The 21,510-nt window shown below is 35.7% G+C and overlaps 1 protein-coding gene across 1 annotated transcript in view; it reads right to left on the bottom strand.

Annotated features, from left to right (window-relative positions):
* Nucleotides 1–4,424: 4,424 nt before the first annotated feature.
* Ptx1 (pituitary homeobox homolog Ptx1) overlaps nucleotides 4,425–21,510 on the bottom strand; it is a 34,242-nt gene continuing 17,156 nt past the window's right edge. The window contains exons 3-5 of the mRNA XM_013326153.1: nucleotides 15,930–16,058; nucleotides 12,397–12,644; nucleotides 4,425–5,030 (exon numbers count right to left, since the gene is read on the bottom strand). Of these exons, the coding sequence (XP_013181607.1) occupies nucleotides 4,440–5,030; nucleotides 12,397–12,644; nucleotides 15,930–16,058 (968 nt within the window). The 3' untranslated portion in view covers nucleotides 4,425–4,439. The remainder of the gene's footprint in view (nucleotides 5,031–12,396; nucleotides 12,645–15,929; nucleotides 16,059–21,510) is intronic.

Below are 21,510 nucleotides of genomic sequence, written 5' to 3'. Positions count from 1 at the left end.
GTCGGACGGCTTCAGGCTTCAGGCACGGAACACAATTAACTTGTAAGATTGTCTGCGGAGGCTGCACTCGCTACCCCAACCCTCCTCATCCATCTACCCTCCCTCCGAAACAAAACATCAATAAAACCGACTCCGCAAAGCAATATCACCCCTACCCAATTCATACAAAGTGCACATTCGATCATCGTGTTTTAAGTTTTATGCGCCGCATTTATTTCGCGTAGGTATAGCAGTCCAGTTACCCTTGATTGGTTGTCGTTCCTCTAATCCCGTTTTGATCCTTTCCACCCAAAACCTAGCCCTCCGTAGTTAACTATTGACATGCCGCGTACGTACCTGTTATGTTTATTCGAATGCATACGAACATGAATCTTTTAAAATGCTCACGTAATCTGTAAATAGAACCACCAGCGAGAGTGCTAACAACTACGGCCGATGTTGTTCGTCGACAAATATAATATAACTCGCGGGGCTGATATGATATCGTGGTGCATACGCGGCTAGACCTCGGTGACGAAGGCAATCCTTGATAAAATAAAAAAAAACAGATGAATGTTAGACGCCATAAAGATAAGACAGGTGAGGCGCTCGGCTGGGCCACGGCCACCGCTCACACGTGCCTCTGCTGCAACCACAAACGTAACCGTGAAATTATACGCCGCTATAATTGTAGCGGGAGTAAACAATGAACTCCGCATTGACTCTCTGATAGCGCCAACGATCCGGCCACAGCGGCTTTGATGTTACCACTACAACAACGAGATAATGTTCTAATCATTTTTATTAATTATTGTTCTACCTTGCAAACAAATTCTTATGGTATATCATAAATTGTATTTACAGCTTGCTAACAGCACATTTTTTCGGTATTCACGTCAGAAATATTTATTGAACATATTAACAAATGACATTAAAACGCGTGAATGGAATGTGCAGGCGCTTAGTAAAAATTCTGTAAGTATTCAAAGGACTAAGCTGTTCGGCCTCTAAAAGCCATTAGAGTAAGAGAGGCGACCGCGTTAGTCCGCGAAAGCTCCACCAAAAGGAGCAAAGAATCGAAAAGCGATACGAGCTAATCCCACTAATCGGTGAGCAATTGAAAAATAAAAATGTAGATTGTGGAATGATTCCATTTAGAGCCAAAACGATGCGACAAAATAATAAAAAAAAGGTGAGAGAGCGGAACGGAATGGGCCTGCCCTCGACGGCCGACGGCTAATATTGAAAGCAAATCCTCGACTAAATCCTTAAAGCGGCTGGATTGGAGCACCTGGGAACTGTGTTTGCGCGGCAGGCTGATAATCATTCGTCGGCTTACTGTATACTTTCCGCTCGGTGCCGTCGGTACGCCATTCACGTGAATCAATCGCTCGTAATTAGCCGCTTCGAAGTTTGCCCTTTACTTTGTCTTTGCTCAGAAATTTCGTTTGTGTTCGTAATTCCTCGCGGTAATGTGCCGTGTTTAATCTGTTATGCGTATTAGGATTAAACTTTGACTGTATTGATCGAAACAATACAGTTAAAATACTGTTAAAATACATATAGTAAAGTTTGATTAAATGGTGTTTTAAAACACCTATTTAACAAAAGTTACAGAACAGTACTGAAGTTTATCAGAATTCAAGGTAAAGTACTTAAAGGAAGAAATAAAAAAATCTTAGTTTTATATCTTAAATTTAATTTTCATTATCTTAAGATTTTTAAGTTTTACTTTTGTAAAACAACGATTAAACCTCTTATTGCAGCGAGACAGGTCACTTTTTAAAACACATTCAAAGTTAAACTGAACCTTTGAAAGTAATATCTTTCCTATGTGCATTGAATGTGTTCTTAATAAGTCGTCCGGTGAGGCTGTCGCGGTTGCCATGGCAACGCAATCTATCTACCTCCGCCAGCCGTCGCTCGCCGCTATAAAATAGCTTACGTTAACGTGAAATTTATTTCCATTTCAATTTAATGCACATCTTTCGCTGCAACTTTCCAAAGGCGGGCTTTGTCGTGTCGTGCCCAGAATATTCCCTATGTATATACTGCGGACCGCTTTTGAATAACGTTGAGTTTTTGTATATGTATTTGTTTTTACTATCTTACTAATATTATAAATGCGAATGTCTGGATATATGTTAGCAGGTAACTCAAAAACTACTAAACGAATTTGGATAAAATTTGGCAAATAAATAGATCTATGTATGAAATAGCGCAATTATGCGCTTCGTGTTATGATTTAATATGTATAATATTATTAGAAAATAAGTTGTTAATATTGTAAAAGTATATTTTGTTATTGTCAGTGAATAAAGGCTTTATCTATCTATATATTATGTTTTATTTAATTGCGAACGATGTCGCAGACGACAGGTAGTGTGTTATAAAATATAATAGCAAACTACGATTTGTTTGATCAAAAACTTTTCATACTATAAAAATTGAATCAAAAGTTATTTTTATTTGAAAATTATTGTTATTTGACTAATTCTGTATCTTCATAGATAGATATAAAGAGGTTTTCTGTGTTCTTTATTATCGTTATAGTTAATACTTTGGTTTAGATATAGTTATATCATCTAAAAAAAACATTTTTCAGTTTCAGGCTTCTTTAATTTCTTTTCCTGTATTTCTTACCTCTTAAAAACAAGTATGTAGTTAAAAATATGAGAATTGATGAAAATCAGTTTTAACAGGTCTTGTTTTCTTTAGAAGAGGCTGACAAGTCTTTTATTATTATCCTTAAGGTAACCTTTTTATATTATATTATAAGGTAGCAAACGAGTAAGCGGTCAACTCAATTCGCCGCAATAGTGAAGCGACCGCTGCCTAAAACATCCACAATTGCAGATGCGTTGCCGGGATGTACAGGGGTATACTTTCTAACATAAAAGAGTTAAAAGACTAACATATTAAAATTTAGGAATTCTCAGGTTTTTTTATGTTAATCAGAAAATCAAACCACTAAATAAGTTCATTGATATCTTTTATTATGACTAGAGGTTTCTGTTTTTAAATTACAAAACAATCATTACCACTTAATTACATTTACAAAATTAATCGTAAACAATCATCTTCGCATATATTTCGTTTGATATGTAAAAAATGAAAACCTCGAATTCGTACTTTCACTATAACAACAATTCGAATTTATTTATTTACATTTATTAATATTATAAATATTATTTACTTTAGGATTCGTTCATTGATGTCATAGGCACACGGAAATGGGTACTCTAAGTAAACACTAAATGATATTGCTAATAAAAAGTTTTTTATAAATTACATTTATTTACATTTTTAAATGAATAAATACATTTTTTATATAAATTATGAGATCCTGATTACTTTAATCTCATTTGGAGGTTTTATGTTCCACATCTACTGGATCTTCTTTATATTAATTAATAACAATTATTGCTCAATACAAATATTATAAACTAAATATTGTTGTTATTGATTTTTTTTTTCTGTGGAGGCCAAAATTTTTTTGCATAATTTCTATTTACATATGAATATAAAAACTGTATTTTTTAGTACTATAAGGGGTGTTTTATTACATTTATTTTATAATTAAAATATTGAATATTCCAAAATCTATCAAAACTAAAGATTTATTAACAAAGTTTTCTTTATTTTGTACCTCTTTGAAAGTACGTATTTTTATGATTCGTGTGTAAGAAACTTTGTTTAGTGATTACTATGATATATCTTATATACTTATTTAAATAAACCAAAGTTAGACATACTTGAAATGCAATTGTTAAAGTATTACTCCACTTCAACCTGGTATGATTTTTAACATATAAGGTCAATAGTGTAAAGTACATAAACAGTGTTATAGGAACTTTGTATAATTTAAAATATATAAACAAGTGTTTATTACTTTATTTATTAAACATTGGTGGGTATTCACAAAACAATTACCTTTTTGCGTCCAAAACGAACGGAATACAAATAAATTATCTTAGGAAATTTAATGCATTTATATTTACAACAATCTATAACTTAATTAGATACATACTATTCTAACAGTACTAAAACTAGATACATTTAAGCTTGTAAAAATTGCACACATCGCTTTGGTATACGTGACACTTAGAATATTAACACGTAGAAACACAATGCGCGCACGACATAACGTAGTCATGTCACTCACCATTCTAGGCTAATAACTTGCAATCGACAATTGGGTGAACATTAATAATAACAGCTAACATCATTGCCATCGACCGTCCCATGTGTTACTATTCTAAGACGCTATAAATTACGTACATATTTACAATCGCAGGAATAATCTAAGTAATGTGGATCATTCGGTGCGCGCGCGCAGTCCGTCAGTCGAACCAGTCCCAGAGGTGGCGGTAGAGTCCGGCGGCGCGCGCGGGCGGCGACTAGGAGATGCGCGCAAGCGGCGCCGGCGAGCGCGCCTGCTCGCGGCCGCGCGCCTCTTCTCAGAGCACGCGGTCGACACCCACGCCGGCCGCTGCGTACTGGCAGGCGGCCAGCGGCGCCGAACCGGCGCGCGATACCGGCGACACGCCACCGTATCCGCCACCGAAGCCCGAAGAGTGCTGCTTCGCCTTCAGCCGCAGTGAAGCGATGGATGACGACATCGCGGGGCACGGCTCCGCGCGGTACATGTACGGGTTGGGCGCGCCTGTGTACGGGCAGGGCGCCACTCCGCCGCCCACCGACGCAGAGCCCGCCACGCCCATACTGCCGCTCACGCCGCCCACGCCACCCATGGACGTCGCCGTGTTGAAGCAGTTAACGGAGCCCTGGTGGTGGCTTGCGGGCACCACCGACCCGAGAGGGTTCACCGGCCAAGGGAAGCTCTTTGTGCCCAAAGGACTCGGCACCTTCGCCGCCCAGTTGTTGTACGGGTACGAAGAGTAGAGCGCGTCCGTGTCCGGGAAGGGTTGCATGAGGCCGTTGAACTGCGTGCTGAAACCGTTCTTGAAATCCGCGGCCGCAGCCGCCGCCGCGTTCATGGCGTTTCTTTCACGTTTCCGCCATTTCGCTCTCCGATTTTTAAACCATACCTGCAACAAAAAATAAGTTTTAACAACTAATTAAGATTTTCGACCCCCAACCGGCGTTAACTTAGAATGTCAAACTCGCTTTGCAGAGTGGAGAACTTTTAACTAGATTCAAGTCGTGGCCGGTACCGCGTGGGCGACCATTAACTTTGCTCATTACGAAGTTGACAGAGCGACGGGGAGCCTCGGGTTATTCGGGCCACGTAGTGATATCGGAGGCTACGCAACGGGCGCGGCCGGGTGGCCGACGATCCTTCTAATTGCAACCGCGAAATGAAGATAAATGAGGGGCGTGATCGGAAAGAGCTCAGTTTAGCCGAAAATGTGCCCCGACGAGGAAGACAGGCTGCGGTTGTTTAGGTCCGGACGTAGAGGCTGTTGCGAGTGATGAGCAGTGATAAGGCGGCTGATGTACGGCGGCCGTCAGTCACGTGGATCGATAGGCGACGACACCTCGCGATAAATCGCGCCATCAACGCGCGCTATAAATTCCACGCCGGCGATATTCGTCTCACTCAGCGTGGCGGGTTCAGCCGCCCGAAACGGTAAATAATACCCTCTTCGCTCGGTTAAGTGAACATAAACGCTCGTTTCCACCCCATATAGAATCGTTTGTTTTACGAAACATAAATTTCGCAAATATACGTAAGCACAAGCTCGTCGTAAGTATACACGTTTTAGAAATTCGTCATAATCTTATAGTTCATTTACATTATGGGTCCCCTTTATAATTTTTAAGTTTACGAGGTAGATGTTATTTTTAAACGAAACAAATAAAAAAAATTAAAACGAGAAACTTGTACAAATCGGAACGATACTTGTGAATATAAAAAGCGGATATACAAAAAAAGGTAAAACATATAAATTATTTCAAATCACGAATGTATGATAAAATCACTTAAAACAAATACATCATAAACAATGTATATACGGTACGGGTCAGATAATTAAAACATAAACACAAAAGACTTTAAATATACGATAAAAAGCTCAAAGCATACGGTTGATCCATTGTAACCGCTAACAAACGGGTGAAAATAGCTCCACAGAAGTGTTGGGGCGTTCAATAATGACAACAGAATGATATTTATTTAGGTGCACATATGTGGAAATAATTTCCATTATTTGAATAGCGGGGGCGCCGTGGTCGGAGACGGGGTCGCGCGATATTGCGACGCGGGGCTAATCCTTTAAATATATTATTGCAGGACGGACGCCGCTCGCGCCCTCCTGCCGCCTGCCTCCTGCCCGGGATCTCCTTCCTCCTGCCTCGGATCTCCTGCCGCCTGCCGTTTGCTGAGGGACGCCGCCAATTTTTAATGTCTCGATACTAATGTTTGTCGAGAATTGTTTTCATTTAATTTGCAACTTATATGAGAATAAAGAGATTTTTATTCCCCTCAATAATATGTAAAATAAACTCATAATTATACATTATAAAGACTTGTTTAAAATATCAACTGAAGTAAAACTTTATATTATAAGATTGTAAATAAATAAAAGATTAAAGAAATTATTAGCGACTTATCATTTACACTATTAATCTTAAAAAATAATATTAATTAGCATTTCTTAAATGACGGATATATACAATTTTTACAAATAACAAACTATCTTGCATCGTGACCCTAAAGAACTCTTGCTCCATTATCATACAAAAGCGTTTTGTCGCTTGGTCCACATAATATTCTGTGTAATGAACGCGGTAGCCGCCCTACGCGAATAATAAAGCTATTTTACGGTCAGCGGGACCGCAGACCCGATAAATTGCCTTAAATTTAAATTAAACTAGAATCACAGTTTTATTAGAGTCATCAATCAAATGTTACGGAACGGTCTCAGTTTGGGCAAAGCATAATAGCCTTAGTTTCGCGGCGGCGTGGGCTTAAAGCTCGGTAATTTGATTTATTCCTAACTACCCGAAAGATGCACGTGGTGTGATGAAACGGTTTCTGGATCATCAGCTACGAAATATCAAGTTTGGCACGTAGTGTAATTAACATTGTGATATATGTATGAAACATTTATAATAAGTAAGTTAGATTACTGCTTGTATTTAGAAGAGTGTTAATTGAATTTCTGTTACATTTATTTTTTATTTATTTCATGATTAAATAAAAAGTATTACGATTGTGTTTTATTTCCTCACAGCAATGAGAACTTACCTAAGCATTGAATAACTCTAAAAAATATTTTTTATATGACAAATGGTATTTAGGCACATAGATATAAAATACATAGGCTACTAATTAAGTTTTTTTGTAATCCCGCGCGGAGTCGCGGGCGACAGCTAGTCGTAAATAAATGGGATTAAAAGTGTATAAATAGTAATTTATGTTTTGTCACTGCTTAGATTTAGATCGTAAAAATAAAATATCAAAATGGTAGTTGTGAGTAGCTCTGTTGGGGTGGATTTATTAAATGCACCCCGCGGCGGCGGCGCAGGGATGCTGCACTGACATCTAACAAAATTATGTGGTCAAACTCCTCCGTCTACGGAAAAACGTAAGTATGTTAAAATGTTATTAAGTTTGGAATACTTACTGTCTAATAAAGGACCTTGATTTATTACGATTAAAGTTCAACGTAAAAAAATCATTAATTTTCTTAAAAGAAAAGAATACAAAGAATGATCGAAGTTCTTTTGCCCGCGATTTCACCTGCGTAACATTTAAAAAGAGTGATAAAATAATTATGTGTTATTCGAGACTATTTTTTATACCTGTGCCAAATTTTTTATCGGGAGCCAGAGTTATCGAGGTTACATTAACACATATGTATTCTACACCTGTATCAAATTTCATCAAGATGCATGGAGCCGTTCTAAAGATACCTTCTACCACCTATTCAACCATCCTAACATACGCATTAATAATATTAGTAAGATTATCACATATATAGTAGAAACATTTCAAATCTGTATGTATTAAGCACGCAAATTGGTGGTGCTATGCTATAATCGCGAATTTACTGTGGGTTTCTGAAACCAAACTGCCCGTTTGAAACATCTATGTTTTGTCAAAAATAATTACTTAATACATTATGTTTTATACAGAGATTTCAATCTAAAAGAAACCCATGGTCAAAGTAAAAACAGACTATTTTATGCTATAAATTCAACAAGCTCGAAATTTACAATGTTAGAATAGAATATCCGCGGTGAATAAATTCGAATTATATACGATTACAAAATCTACGAACCATTCAGTCGATTACAGATCGTTCATTGAAATAAATTAGCAGCCAAAGCCTTGCGAAATCCGTCCGGTCAAAACACGAGGCGTTCGGCCTATCAAAACACAAGTAGGATATCTTCAACCACTAGTCCTAGGCTTATAAGCCGGAGAGATTGATCGGATTATTCCAATTATCAACTCTAAAACAACGGCTTATGGTTATAAATTGAATGTTGTAAATATTTCGCAGAATTTCGACGTGTGCGAAATATGTAGAACATATATTCAATAACTTGTTAATACAATATCATTTGTTTTAGTTGTGGAAACGTACACTTTAAGAGATTACTGACGGGTGCAGTTTGGACGCTGGCCAGTGGAAACACGACATTATGTGGTTTAATTGTCTCGTAATGCTGTTGTTTTATTTTGGCATCAGGTAACGTGCATATATACTTATGAAGCTATTTTAAAGTATGTATTAATTCGAGATGTCAGCGATTTGTGCCATTAATAACGCATTTGTGCGACCTCCACTCTTACCAGTTTCCTTATATCTTTTTATTATATTTTAATTTGCTTTATTTTTTTTTTGTAAAAAAACTCTGGCGTAATAAAAAATATTTAAAGTTAAACGTTACAGACAATAAAAACAAAAGAATGTAGTAGTAAGTTTGTACATCACTCAACGTATATCCGTATTAAATCCGATTAGGCAATTCCTGTAAAAGCTTCGATTAAAATCCAACGAGTGTATAGACTAGCGCCGTGATGGAAACAACGTGAAGCGTGCTAAACTGTTTGCACACGGGGCAGGCAACACGCTCCACTAAAAGCGTAGCAAAAACCCTGTAGTCTCATAGCCCCCGTAGCCTGCCGTAGCATCAAGCTACGCTAAATAAATAATGCTACGTGACGAGAGTCCGTCGTCGAACAACGGACGTACAGATTTTAGGGTACAAATAGTTCTAAAAGGTGTTACACCCAGTGTATTACTGTGTGCTCAACATATAACCTCAAATAATACCTGTCTAAAATATACAAAACATAAGTAATTAAATTTCGATCAATTTAATTGTATAAGTACTTTTGTTTTGAAAGATAAAAAATTTATTACAAGTAATTTTATGTACTATAAACGACACTGTAAAGAAAATGATTCAAAAATACTGTAACAATTTATAGCAAAATTTTATATCCATTTAATTCATAGTTAAATACAGGTCTTAAACACTCAATGTTATATATTCTACATTACAGAAGATTATTCCTTTACATTGTAAGACAACTGTCTAGAGTGTTAACGAACGCTGGAGTTATATTTAACTACGATATTAAATCCGTTCATTTGTCAAATTAGTTTAACGTTCAATATTATTATTCGATTTTAATTAATATTTATGTGTATTTAAATTATGTGTGCAATAACATCTTTGTAAATAAATGTCTCACGTGTTAAGGCAACAAAAATTCCAACCGGATCAAAATAATAATCTACAAATTCAATCCTTTTAAAATCTCATCAATACAGTTGACAGTAAAAATTCTAACCTCGAAATATTCTTGTAAGAATAACAAACATGTCGCCTATGAAAACAAACTTTGTGGACGCGTGGCTAATTTCACGTCGTACAGTTGGATATGCGATTCGGACGGAATGAAATGTGTCAAGAGTTGTTTCACGGACGATTGGCGGCGTTCGCTCCCCATGTCTTCAGAAAACGATAATAATAAACCCTCACTAGGAAAACCGTCTCAATATTAAATGTACATCATTCACTTGCTAAGTAAAACTATTTTTTAATTTTTTAATCATAAATAATTTTAACACAATTAGAAAATATTGATCATTTTCTTCTCTTCTTCCGAGTTATGATATAATAACTTTGTGCTAACACAGTTTTCATGGCTAATAAAAACTAGTAGATTTTTTTTGAAAAATATTAGCAGATTTTTTTTGTAAATTTACTAACATTTCTTTTACCGTTACAACTAAGCTCTAGGCTTGTGCTAGGATATGATTTACGACAATAGTCGAATGGCGGGGTTCGAACCCCCGACCTTGTGATCGGAAATTCGTACCCTTAACCATTAGGCTATTGACGCTCGATTTAAATATAATAAATATATCACAAATATGTTTTAATTCTTGTTATTTTCTGTCAATTATAAACAATGAAATAAGATATGCTAATTATATTTAGAACAGAATGCGAAATATGTGATATGAAATAACAATTCGAGCAAGGAGTAAAGAAAACATTCAGATTAACATATCATATTTTAAGAGCCAATAAGCAGGCAATGACCCTAATGAGTGTGCAACAAAAATAATGTCGGGATATTTATTGGTGCGCATGCGCACAGATTTATCGTACGGCGGGCTCGGGCGCAGGAACACTCGCTAATCCCTTGTCATTAGGGTTGCCGATTTGTCGTTGCAGGACTAAATTAGTTTTAAGTGTGAAGGTTTTTTCAAATATTTTTTTTATTCTATTAATGTAGATCCACGGTTTAATAGTTGTGATTTTTTAACATCAAAATTAAATAAAAAAAATTTCATTGCGTTACATTTCATCTATACATACTTAGGGAGAATTGATTAATTTTTAAAATTTGCTAAAAGAACAGTTAATCAGATATGGGTAGAATGTAGTATTCGTTAATAATAACTTTACTATATAATATATTATTAATAATTGAATAATTTGTGACAACCCTGTCATACGAAAGACAACGTTATTAAGAACACACGGGGCCAATTCAGTGCCGTTTGTACGCGTCGGAATTAATGTTTAACACTTGAAGCGCCTCTCGCGGCGAGACGAAACGAACATATCGATTTAGTTATCGATTACAAATAAAAGAGTTAGTACAGATTACAGATAAAATAAACTCTTAGTCCAAAGATTAAATCATTATATTATAGAAGAAAAATTAGTAATTTTGGTAATATCATCTTTTATTGGTAATTCACAATTAGAATGTCAAGAATATGCAGCTTAAAATTTCATTATAAACAGATTTACACATCTTAATCCTGTCAATTCAACAATAGTCCAATCCGTATGATAAATAAGATTAAAAAAGTTTCAAAACAATTTCAAAATTTTCTTACTTCTTAAAACAGTAACCGCATTAACCTATCCCAAGAATCGGCTCAGTTAACACGTATCAAAGATTATCGCGGACAATCGACATACCGAAGAAACCGAAAGACATCCGAAGCATGCCGCACACTGTAAATAGTTGCAGGGCTCTAGACCGCAGAATCTAACGCGGGCCTTCGGAAACTATTGACAGTGAGTGTGGATACGATCACACTTAAGCCGGGGATTATGAAGAGACCGAAATAGACGGTTGAAATCCTCGCGGATTAAGGGATCCCGTGTTCCGTCCGACGGCGCGGCACAAAAATATACGAAGGCGCGCGCCGGATGCGACGATCTGGTGCAACGTACAAGACTCGATATATTGTAAAACACTTCGACGAAGTAAACTATCCAATATAGGTTAACAATAACTAGACGAATACTGCACAGGTATTTAATACCATGCCCTCTACACCGTACCTAAGATTTTACTTAGACATTGTAGTCGTATTATTTTTTTAATTTCTTTGATTTTAGACTGTAAATGGAAATGTCTCCTCTTTACTTTTTTATTCCAATTAACGTGTAAAAACTTTTAACATCTACTGCTAGTAATTATTTCTCAATGACAAAAAATTGTCAATCTGTGATGTCATGAATGCACTTGTAGAAATAATGTAGTGTTCTTGCATAGTTTAATAAGCCACATCCTTTACGCTCCAGTTAATTATCGATCCTTTATCAAGCAATAATTACTTATCAGTTTCCGAATGACATCGCTCGCGATAATGAATCTGTCACTAAAACTTTCATATTGTACACGTGATAAGCTGTTGGAAATAAAGTATTTAAAAGTATTTTTATGATTGGGTATTTCAGTAGCAATCGAAGATCAATTTTCGGGAATTCCTTCACGTAATTTTCAAGTCAATGGTAGAAATTGTCAATTATGAGTATATAATAATATTACGTATTGGAAGTGCTTTCCTACATTTTATATCTTTGCAATTAAGTCTCGAAATTGATCAATTCATAAAATAAAACTCAGTTCTAGAATGGATCTTCTTCTTTATAATAAAGATTAAAATATTTATTACTTACTCTGACTCTCGCTTCCGTAAGGTTGGTCCACATGGCGATCTCCTCTCGCGTCGACATGTCAGGGTATCGGTTCCTCGCAAACGTCGCCTCCAGCTCTTGTAACTGTTGGCTAGTGAAATGCGTCCTCTGCCGTCTTTGTCGCTTATTCTTCTTGTCGCCTTTGTCGTCCATTGACGGTTCGTCCGGCCCAACTCCAGGCGTCGTTGATTCGGTCTTTATCGTTGGCTCTGATGTTAATTGTCGGTTACCTGAGAAATTTCATATGAGATTAATATTATTTCTAATTTAATTCTTTGATGTTTGCTTCAATGTTTGCTGATTTCTATTCGAATAAATAGCGGCAATTAAACAAAAATAAAATGAGCATAAATTGTAGAGCGTCTCACGAAACTTGGAAGTACAGATAAAAAATATTGAATCATGGCGGCCGGTAGCGCAAGCTAATGCGCGGGATTAGGGCGCAGGCGCACCTAATACTTTTACGACACCGCTGTAAATAAGTTATTCTCGATGAGCGGCACACCACTATAACATTATTTATGTCACAGATAGTAAATTCTTTTTTTTCTGGCATTTATTTTTGTGCAATGATATGATTAAACAGTTGATTAGTTTAACATTTTTCTAACATCTTTAACAAACAGTCCAATGACCTAGGAGACTTAAAATTTTAGTGGTTGGTTGACAGCAATAAATTGGCACATTGCTTAATATAAATAGTAAAAAGTCTTTGATGCGATTGATTACAAACATTCTGAACCTATGACAATGAAAATGCCATTAAATGTTTCAAAAGAACTAGTATAATAGTGTAGTTTGAGGTAGTTTCATAGTATTTCACAGAGAAGTTTCCTCCACACCATAACGTATCGGACAGTTGATACGAAGTTATTATTAGAGCAATTCTTTAATGATAAGACAATGATAGTACATAAGCAAACAGCGTAATGAGTTTCAAAGATTCCCTGTGTTAATGAACTGATCTGTATTTTAAATGTCTACTTATATAGAGAAAAAACAACACCTAAACTATTGTATAACAATAATCACAAATATTTTCGTATGTAATTTGAGTTTGTAATCGAAAAATTGCATTTCAAACTGAGTATAAGATCAAAGTGAAAATTAATGACATGTCTACAGTTAGTCGTCGACATAATCCAGAAAGAAGATTTTGTTTTAATTCTCCCAAATAACTTTAAGCTAATTTTGTTTTGCAGATATATAATAGGACAGGCTACACATATAGAAATTCAAATCTACAATCTAGTTGATTAAATGTCTGTCTATGACAAATTTTCCGTCAACATTTTTCAACCTAAAACCTTTAATTCCTTTAAAATCAAAGTGAGCAATCACAACAAAAGGATCATAATAGTAGCTAAAAGTTAAATCCGTATTATGTATTATTAAATAAAGTAAAATATATTTATAGGTATTTTGTTGATAAAAATATTATCAACGATTTCGACTTTGTGTGCAACTTATGTATTACATTTAGTAGGATTACTGTTAACACTTTTATTGCTGGTATTGATAAAATAATTAATATATTGATTTAAAACATTTTTTTACATTTTTACCTAGTCAGTAAGATAATATAACCTTGACTGGAAATGATAAAAGTAAAAATACTTTTATGAATTTGCACCGTCGTAATTTGGTATGGCGTTTATTATCTAGCAATGTATGATGCACGTAAACGCATGCATTTCTTAGATATTTTTGTACAGCCTAAATCAGTGATTCATTACTTTAGGGATTGAAATATGATTCAATAGATTAGTCAGGCAATTAATAAAGTAATTAAGATTAATTTTTGTTGTTATAAAATAAATTAAAAAAATATCAACTGTTAAAAAAGGTTGTTTAATGACTGAAATCGATGGTAGAGAGAAATAGATAGAGAATTGCCTGACCAAAAAAACGCTAATACGAACTAGTCGGTCACGTGGTAACAGTAATATTCGGCCATGTGAGGATTAGTGTATCACCACATTGGACTATATTAAAACCATCAATCTGTACCATGGGCCCAGTCATCGGCGTGTAATGAAGAGGGCAGGATTAGGGGGCGCGGAGGTTGAGGGACGCGGGGGCGCGGGGCCGCTACCGCGGGCATTCTCCGCCGATACCGCGATAACGTCCGATAGCCGCTATCGGCGATAAGCTTTGTGCCTTCGCCGCCCCATCCATCAAGCAGCAACCTTTGCGTTCGGCCGACGCGACAAACTTGTAGGTAAATAACGCAGTTAACATGTGTTATGATATCGGTACACGATGCCACTTCAACTCAATACTCCATTTTGATAATGCCGCTACAACGTTTCCTTTAATGTGGCCAGTTATGTAACTTACTTATATAATGATCCTTATCAACAAATCGTGTACTCGGATCGTAGACACGTTGGTGCTGCGACGTATGATCTTTTAACTGTAATGAAGTGTCTCTTGATACAAGCAATAATTTGTTCATCATAGAACTGTTTTTTTTTTATTATAAATATATCTTGTGTTGCAGTTTGAATTCGTGTTAACCTGATTTTCATTCACCTTTGTCTTTATCCATTAATAAATATCATATAGTAATAACAAATTTAGTAATCATCATCAGCTCACTATACGTCCCCACCGAGGGGCTCGGAGCCTACCTTAAGTTAAGGGTGATTAGGCCATAGTCAATCACGCTGGCCAAGTGCGGGTTGGTTGACTTCACACATATCTTTGAATTTCTTCTCAGATATGTGCAGGTTGCATCACGATGTTTTCCTTCACCGTACGAACGTCGGATAAATGAACATATGTAAATCGGAAATCGAAAAACACATTGGTACATGGCGGGATTCGAACCCAGGACCTGCAGATTGCAAGTCAAGTGCTTGACCACTGAGCCCCCGTCGTTATGTCTATGAATTTAGTAAAAAAAATAAAAAAAAATATGTTCCGAAGTCTATCGAAAACATTTTCTGAACGAATAGTGATAATAAAGCATAAAAAGCGCTCGAGTCCGCAGTCCGCACACATTGCTGGAGCGCTGTTTGTGAAAGCATTAGATCAACAAGCGGGCTATTTGCTATCAGATTCACTGACTCTTTACTCAGTTTGCGTTCAGCTTTAAGTTTGTCACACTGTGTGGTCCCTTTTACCGATTCTTATGAAATTCGCATCTTATACCGAAAATACATTTGATATTTTTGTAATCAGGATTTAGATACAAACAATCAAAGTATGTTGTGTTATTGTTTTATACGATATCGATATAAATCAAGTCATTCGTTTCTTTAAACATAAAACATATATATGACAACACGAATAAACTAAAGTGGTTGATTTTCTTTATCTCTCATATCTATTAGAAACATCCATGTCCGTACGGTTCGCTAGTCACTTGAATTGACATCGACATTCGTGGATTCGCTCAGAAGAGTCTAAGGTATGAAAGTACTAAAACATTTATATAAACTTAATGCAAAAGGAATACTGACTAGGAATATAAAGGAGCTTACTGACTAATAGCATAAAGGTTTACTGACTGTCATCGGTGTGTTTGCGGTCTCTGCGCGGGCGCGGCGGAGCGTACAATGACGACTGATCCACGCCCGAGCCCCCTGACGCAAGCGAAGAGTGACCACTGTCGCGAAACTCGCCCGTCTCCGCCCATACTGTAATAAAATATACCAATCAATATTAGTCAATAACACAATAGTCGGAATTAGTTTGATTACAGCAACATGCAAGAAACTACTTTAAACGTAAGATAAACTGAAGATTTACAACGCCCACAAAGAAATAGAAAATTAAACTTACTAAGAAATCAAATCAAACATAAAAAACAAATTGCTAAAATAAATAAGAAGGTGAAATATACCTAATAGAAAATAAGTGGACTGTTAAGTACAGATACACTTAAAGCCGGAAGTGCATCGCGTCAACTTTATGAGATACAAGTCCCATATATAGCAGACCATATATTTCCATTTAATTACTGCGAAACAGAAATAAACTCGCTATTTATTGCAGAATAATCCACTTAATAATAATAAAGTAACTACTTTTTTTTTGTCTTCCCCTACCTATAGACTGCCGTCTGTGTTATACAGCCAGCAAAGGCTAAGTACCTAACGTTGTAAAGGAAGTGTAAATTCAATTAAAGTTGCTAATAGGAGTATAATTTAACAAGTAAATCTTGACAAAGTAATGTGTTCGCTGAGCAACGATGACGCCCCGTTGCTTCCTCGGTAATTAAGTGTCCCCGAACACTTGTTAACAAATTAGTCACCGGAGACGCGCAGTGTGCGCTTGCCCTTATTTATAGCTGCCACATGAGGCGCGAATACTAATCGACATGTATTCTCAATTAAATATACGTCATTACTGAAATTAATTTTGAAAGTTATTGAACCCGACTAACACGATGGTTTAATGAAGGTATTTTTACGGGTATTCAAATGGGTACAGATCTTGTAGTTCAGTAAACAGTTTTTCCAGCAAAATATTATTAAACGTGTAAATTAATTCATTTCACATTTCACATATTCTTATTTCAAATTTATTAACTTCACATTTTCCTCAAAATACTTTTCCATTTTTATGATCCGTTGTTAGAAAATAATGCCATTATTTTTGTTTTTTTATTTATTTCTTAGCTTCATAGCAATGGCTAAAATACATGAAGACATAATTTAAATTTTTTATATATCTTATTCACCACAATGGATTTTAGAATTATGTTGTCCCATTGTCGCATCTTTGAATGACTTCTTTATATTTTTTTGTGTATAGTACGTAGTGCTCTCTGACTGCCAATAATCCCGTTGTTTTGGAAAAAGTCACGCATCTTTACAATTGATGTTGACAATTTTACTGATAATTACAAATTAAAAAAACAATGGGAGAAAAATAACGGAAGCGAAATAACTATTTACATTTTTGTGTTTTGTTTCAACGAATCATTTTTCTTCTGAAACCTTTGGCTTAACAGTAATTGTTTTTTTTACTTGAATAAGAATGTCATTGTTATTTCTAATATTTGCAGTATCGTTATTGGCTTTAACATTATTTCAACAAATCAACTTTATTAATTGTAAAAAACAGTTGAATTTGCGAAACAAAGTATACTTACTTTTTATTATTATGAAAATAGGTAAAATTGTATGAGTAAATAACAAGTACGCAAGCATGCAAAACTTATTTGTAGTGTTTTATGTCATAAAGCAAACATAATTATCGCAGTTGACGTACAACTGACAAGAAGTTATCGGTAAAAACGAATACTTTAAACATAAGACGAACAATTAAACTGACGTAAATCGAATCAGTCAAATTCTTAGATGGATGGTTGTTTGTTTGAAGGTATCTCCAGAATATATAATATCTAGAACATAATCTGGAAGAACACACAGTGTGTTTTTTTTAATTCCTCGTGGACGGATTCTAGGGTGATAGCTAGTGTTTAATAATCAAAATAAATAATACATTGAAAGATGCAATGCGAAAATTATAGAATTGAATGTGTAGTATTGTATAAGCAGGCATATGTGTCAGGGCTTTATCTCATCAGAAGAGCAAACGTCGGCTCGGGACGTACAAACGCAATGCAAACGACACACGTTCAAATACATTTAATGTTTGCTGCTTTGATAACAAGCGATAAGCGCACGCTCATTGTTTTATTGGGGGGCTGTAAAGCGCCATCTCAGCTGAACTTTACAGCGGACACTCGCGCGTAAAAGTGCTTACGGCACCGCACTGATTGGTATTGTCGTAAAGTTTATTTTTATTATTTGTTGTGATTTGTTAATATACAGAACGCTTATACCAAAAATGATAACTAAGAATCTGACATTCGGAGTTTCTAATGCCTGGTAAATTGAGTAAAGTCTACTATGACAAAAATAATACAAAAATAAGTCTCAAAAATTTAAGCATTAATCGTACAGTAGAGTCTGTTTAGGTTGACTCTGCATATAACCAACCGCTTATCACATCGTAATCGCACACCGAAGTTTTGTTTTTATAAAACGGTATTTAAAAAAAATTATTAGTTGCCTATATGTTCTTCCAGACTATATTATATTATGTCAAATCTCAGCGAGAATATCCATCTAAACATTCGCATTTATAATATTAGTAAGATTCTTTATATAGTTTAGGGAATACTATCATTATTAAAAATAGTACCTACATTACTTATTATTAAAATAAGATTTATTATTAGATACATTTCACACTTTATGTCGCGACTGTACTACAGCTGTCACAGTAATCGTATCAACGTCATTACGTGACGGTTCATAACTTTTACAACACGACATTAAACTGTTTTATTTTTATAACAACACACTTCGTCGATGTAAAAACAATCGGTGATATATAATTCTTATTAATGATTTCAATATGCCGTTAAATAATTGTAAAACTTCACACTAAATAACGTGGATAATTTGCAAAAAGATCTCTGATGTTCGAAAAAACTGTTTCTTTTGTTTTCGAATTGCTGTAACGTAAGGAGTATAATAACAGCCTTATGTGAGAATATTGTAAGCAGTATTTTACAATCGTGGAACAACACGATCAAAATACAGAATACTTGCGTTTGAATTCTTCTTAATTCTTTTTTCAAGTAGTATATTTATAAATCTTACTAATAATATAAATGCCAATGTTTAGATGGATAGATGGATGGATGTTTGTTTAAAAGTATCTCCATCTCAACGGATCGCGATGAAATTTAGCATGGATGTAGAACATAATATAGAGTCTGGAAGAACACATAGGTTACAAATTAAGTTTTATTTTTATTTTCACGCGGACGGAGTTGCGGACGTCAGCTAGTGTACTATAAAATGAATTCTACTAAAGAAATGATTCTAGAAGTTTAAAATAGTAAAAAAAAAGTAAATGTGATGTAATAAAATATCAAGGAATGCAGTGAACAGCAGTCTATGCAGTAAGTGTAGGCGTGAAGCTGTAAATAATCCTAGGTTAAAAATTTGTATGTAGAACATAAACAGAAAATATTGTATTTACACGCGCGACAGATAGTCGCGCCGGTGTAAACAGTGATAAGTCTATACAATTTACGACCGAGACCCTGGCACCGTGTGGTGTTAGACCTTATATTTTAAAACGCAACGCCAAAACATATGTGTATTTAACAGTGGTACAGCCCGCTTTAACATCTTCGCACGAATTGGCCCGGCTCGCCCGGTGAAATACCACGACCACGCAGAAGACAGGCGTGAAGTGGAAGCAATTCCGCGTTTCGTCTGATGAGTGTGCGTCCCGGAGGCCTAATTTAGTCCTCTTTCCTTCCTACCCTTTGTTCTTATAAGGAAAGGATGGGAAGTGGAAGTGGACTTTCCGGATGAGATGATGCATGGAAGGGAAAAATATTTTCTTTCAGTGCATCCTCTCCTCCGTCGATTAAAGGTCGGCAACGCATATGCAATTGCGTATGTCTATGAGCAACGGTCACTTCTCTATTCAGCGATTTCAGGTAGCCGCTCGCTCGTTTGCCACCTTATGATATTTAAAAAAAAATATGATTCAAATTTAATGGCAAAAAATTCTATGGTAATTAAGTAGTTAAAAAATAGCATAGACTTTATATGATCGAATGACAATTCAGATTTTTATTTATTGTTTGAATTGAAGATATACAAAATCATCGGAATCATCAATCATCGGAAAACAACATTTTCTGTTCTTTTTTTTTATAACAGAAGGGCGCAAACGAGCAGCGGGAACACCGAGGTGTTATACGACGCCCATGGACATCAGCAATACCAGAGGAACCGCAGATGCGTTGCCGGCCTTTGAGGTGGTGATAAGCTCGATTTATAGCTAAAATAATTTAAATCCAAATGAAAGAAAACAAACGTATGTAGATCTTTAAAAATCTTAAACATGTTACATTCTTTTACAACTAATCAGACCTCCCAAAGTAACACTTGACCTGTACAAAGAAATCCACACAATGAAATGTGATCCTTAATCTTAAACAAGGGACCACCTCGGACTGAATCTACGCCTGTTTAATAACATAATCCTGATAACGGAAGCTTGTCCAAGAGCTCGTTTCCGGCTACAAAATGTTTGCTGACACGCTATCTGAACAATGTTAGTGCTGTCTTTCCAGATCCGGTGTATCCGGAGTGGACTATTTTAATCCAATCTCGGTGAAGGAGTGGATTAAGAATTGTCACCGCTTTTAAAATAACACGGACAGGTTAATTATATTTTAATTGTGGCAAGCATGTTAATAACACTAGCTGTCTGGGATTTAGAAAAATAATAAGTAGCCTATGTGTTTTTCCACACTGTTCAATTCCTAATTTCATTAGTTGTGTGCCTCTGCACACATCTTTTAACAAACATCCATCCATCCTTATATCTAAACCATCGCATTTAAAATATTATTAAGTAATAAGGACTTTTTCCTTCATCGCTAATTACATTACGCCGCGAGCAATGCTAATGATAGTCGGGATGTTAGCTTAAGAAAATTTTAAGCGAGACTGCGTCGCTAAAATAATTACACCGTGTTATCTGACTTTTGAACAAAGTCACATGTTATGATATAAATAGATATGTACGAATACGAATACGTTTTTATAGTTTTATATTTAAAGGCCTTGATAACTTATTTTATTTTAGTAATTTGTATTTACTCACATTTATCTTTGGATCGTTCCGTAATACATAACTGTTGAAGTAATTCGGTAAGAGATTAAAGCCATTATTGATATTAAGGCACAAGTTTATGTCGAAACTATACCGTTTCTAGCTAGAAAGGAATAGATCGGCTGCTGGTGTCAAATATTACATTAAACTCACGCAAAACACTTCGTCGTCACTATTATTAAGATTCCAAAGCGACATATACGGTAATTTTAAATATTCATGATACAAACGCCGCAACAGAGCTGTGCGGTAGTTGCGTAGCCCGCTGGCGCCCAATCGCTGAGCGATCCGAGAATTATCACTCAAATTAATGGCGTGTAAGTTATAAATGGCCGACGGATTAGGAGCGATCCATTTTATTCCTATTTTACCTACCGTAAAGAGGCTTCATTGAAAACGTACACAAATTCACGGGAACATCCGTTAATT

The sequence above is a fragment of the Papilio xuthus genome, unplaced genomic scaffold (genome assembly GCF_000836235.2).
Source record: "Papilio xuthus unplaced genomic scaffold, Pxut_1.1 DF828952.1, whole genome shotgun sequence".
NCBI classification, from domain to species: domain Eukaryota; kingdom Metazoa; phylum Arthropoda; class Insecta; order Lepidoptera; family Papilionidae; genus Papilio; species Papilio xuthus.
Note: the sequence above shows the minus strand (reverse complement) of the source record. Positions and strands in the feature narration are given on the sequence as shown.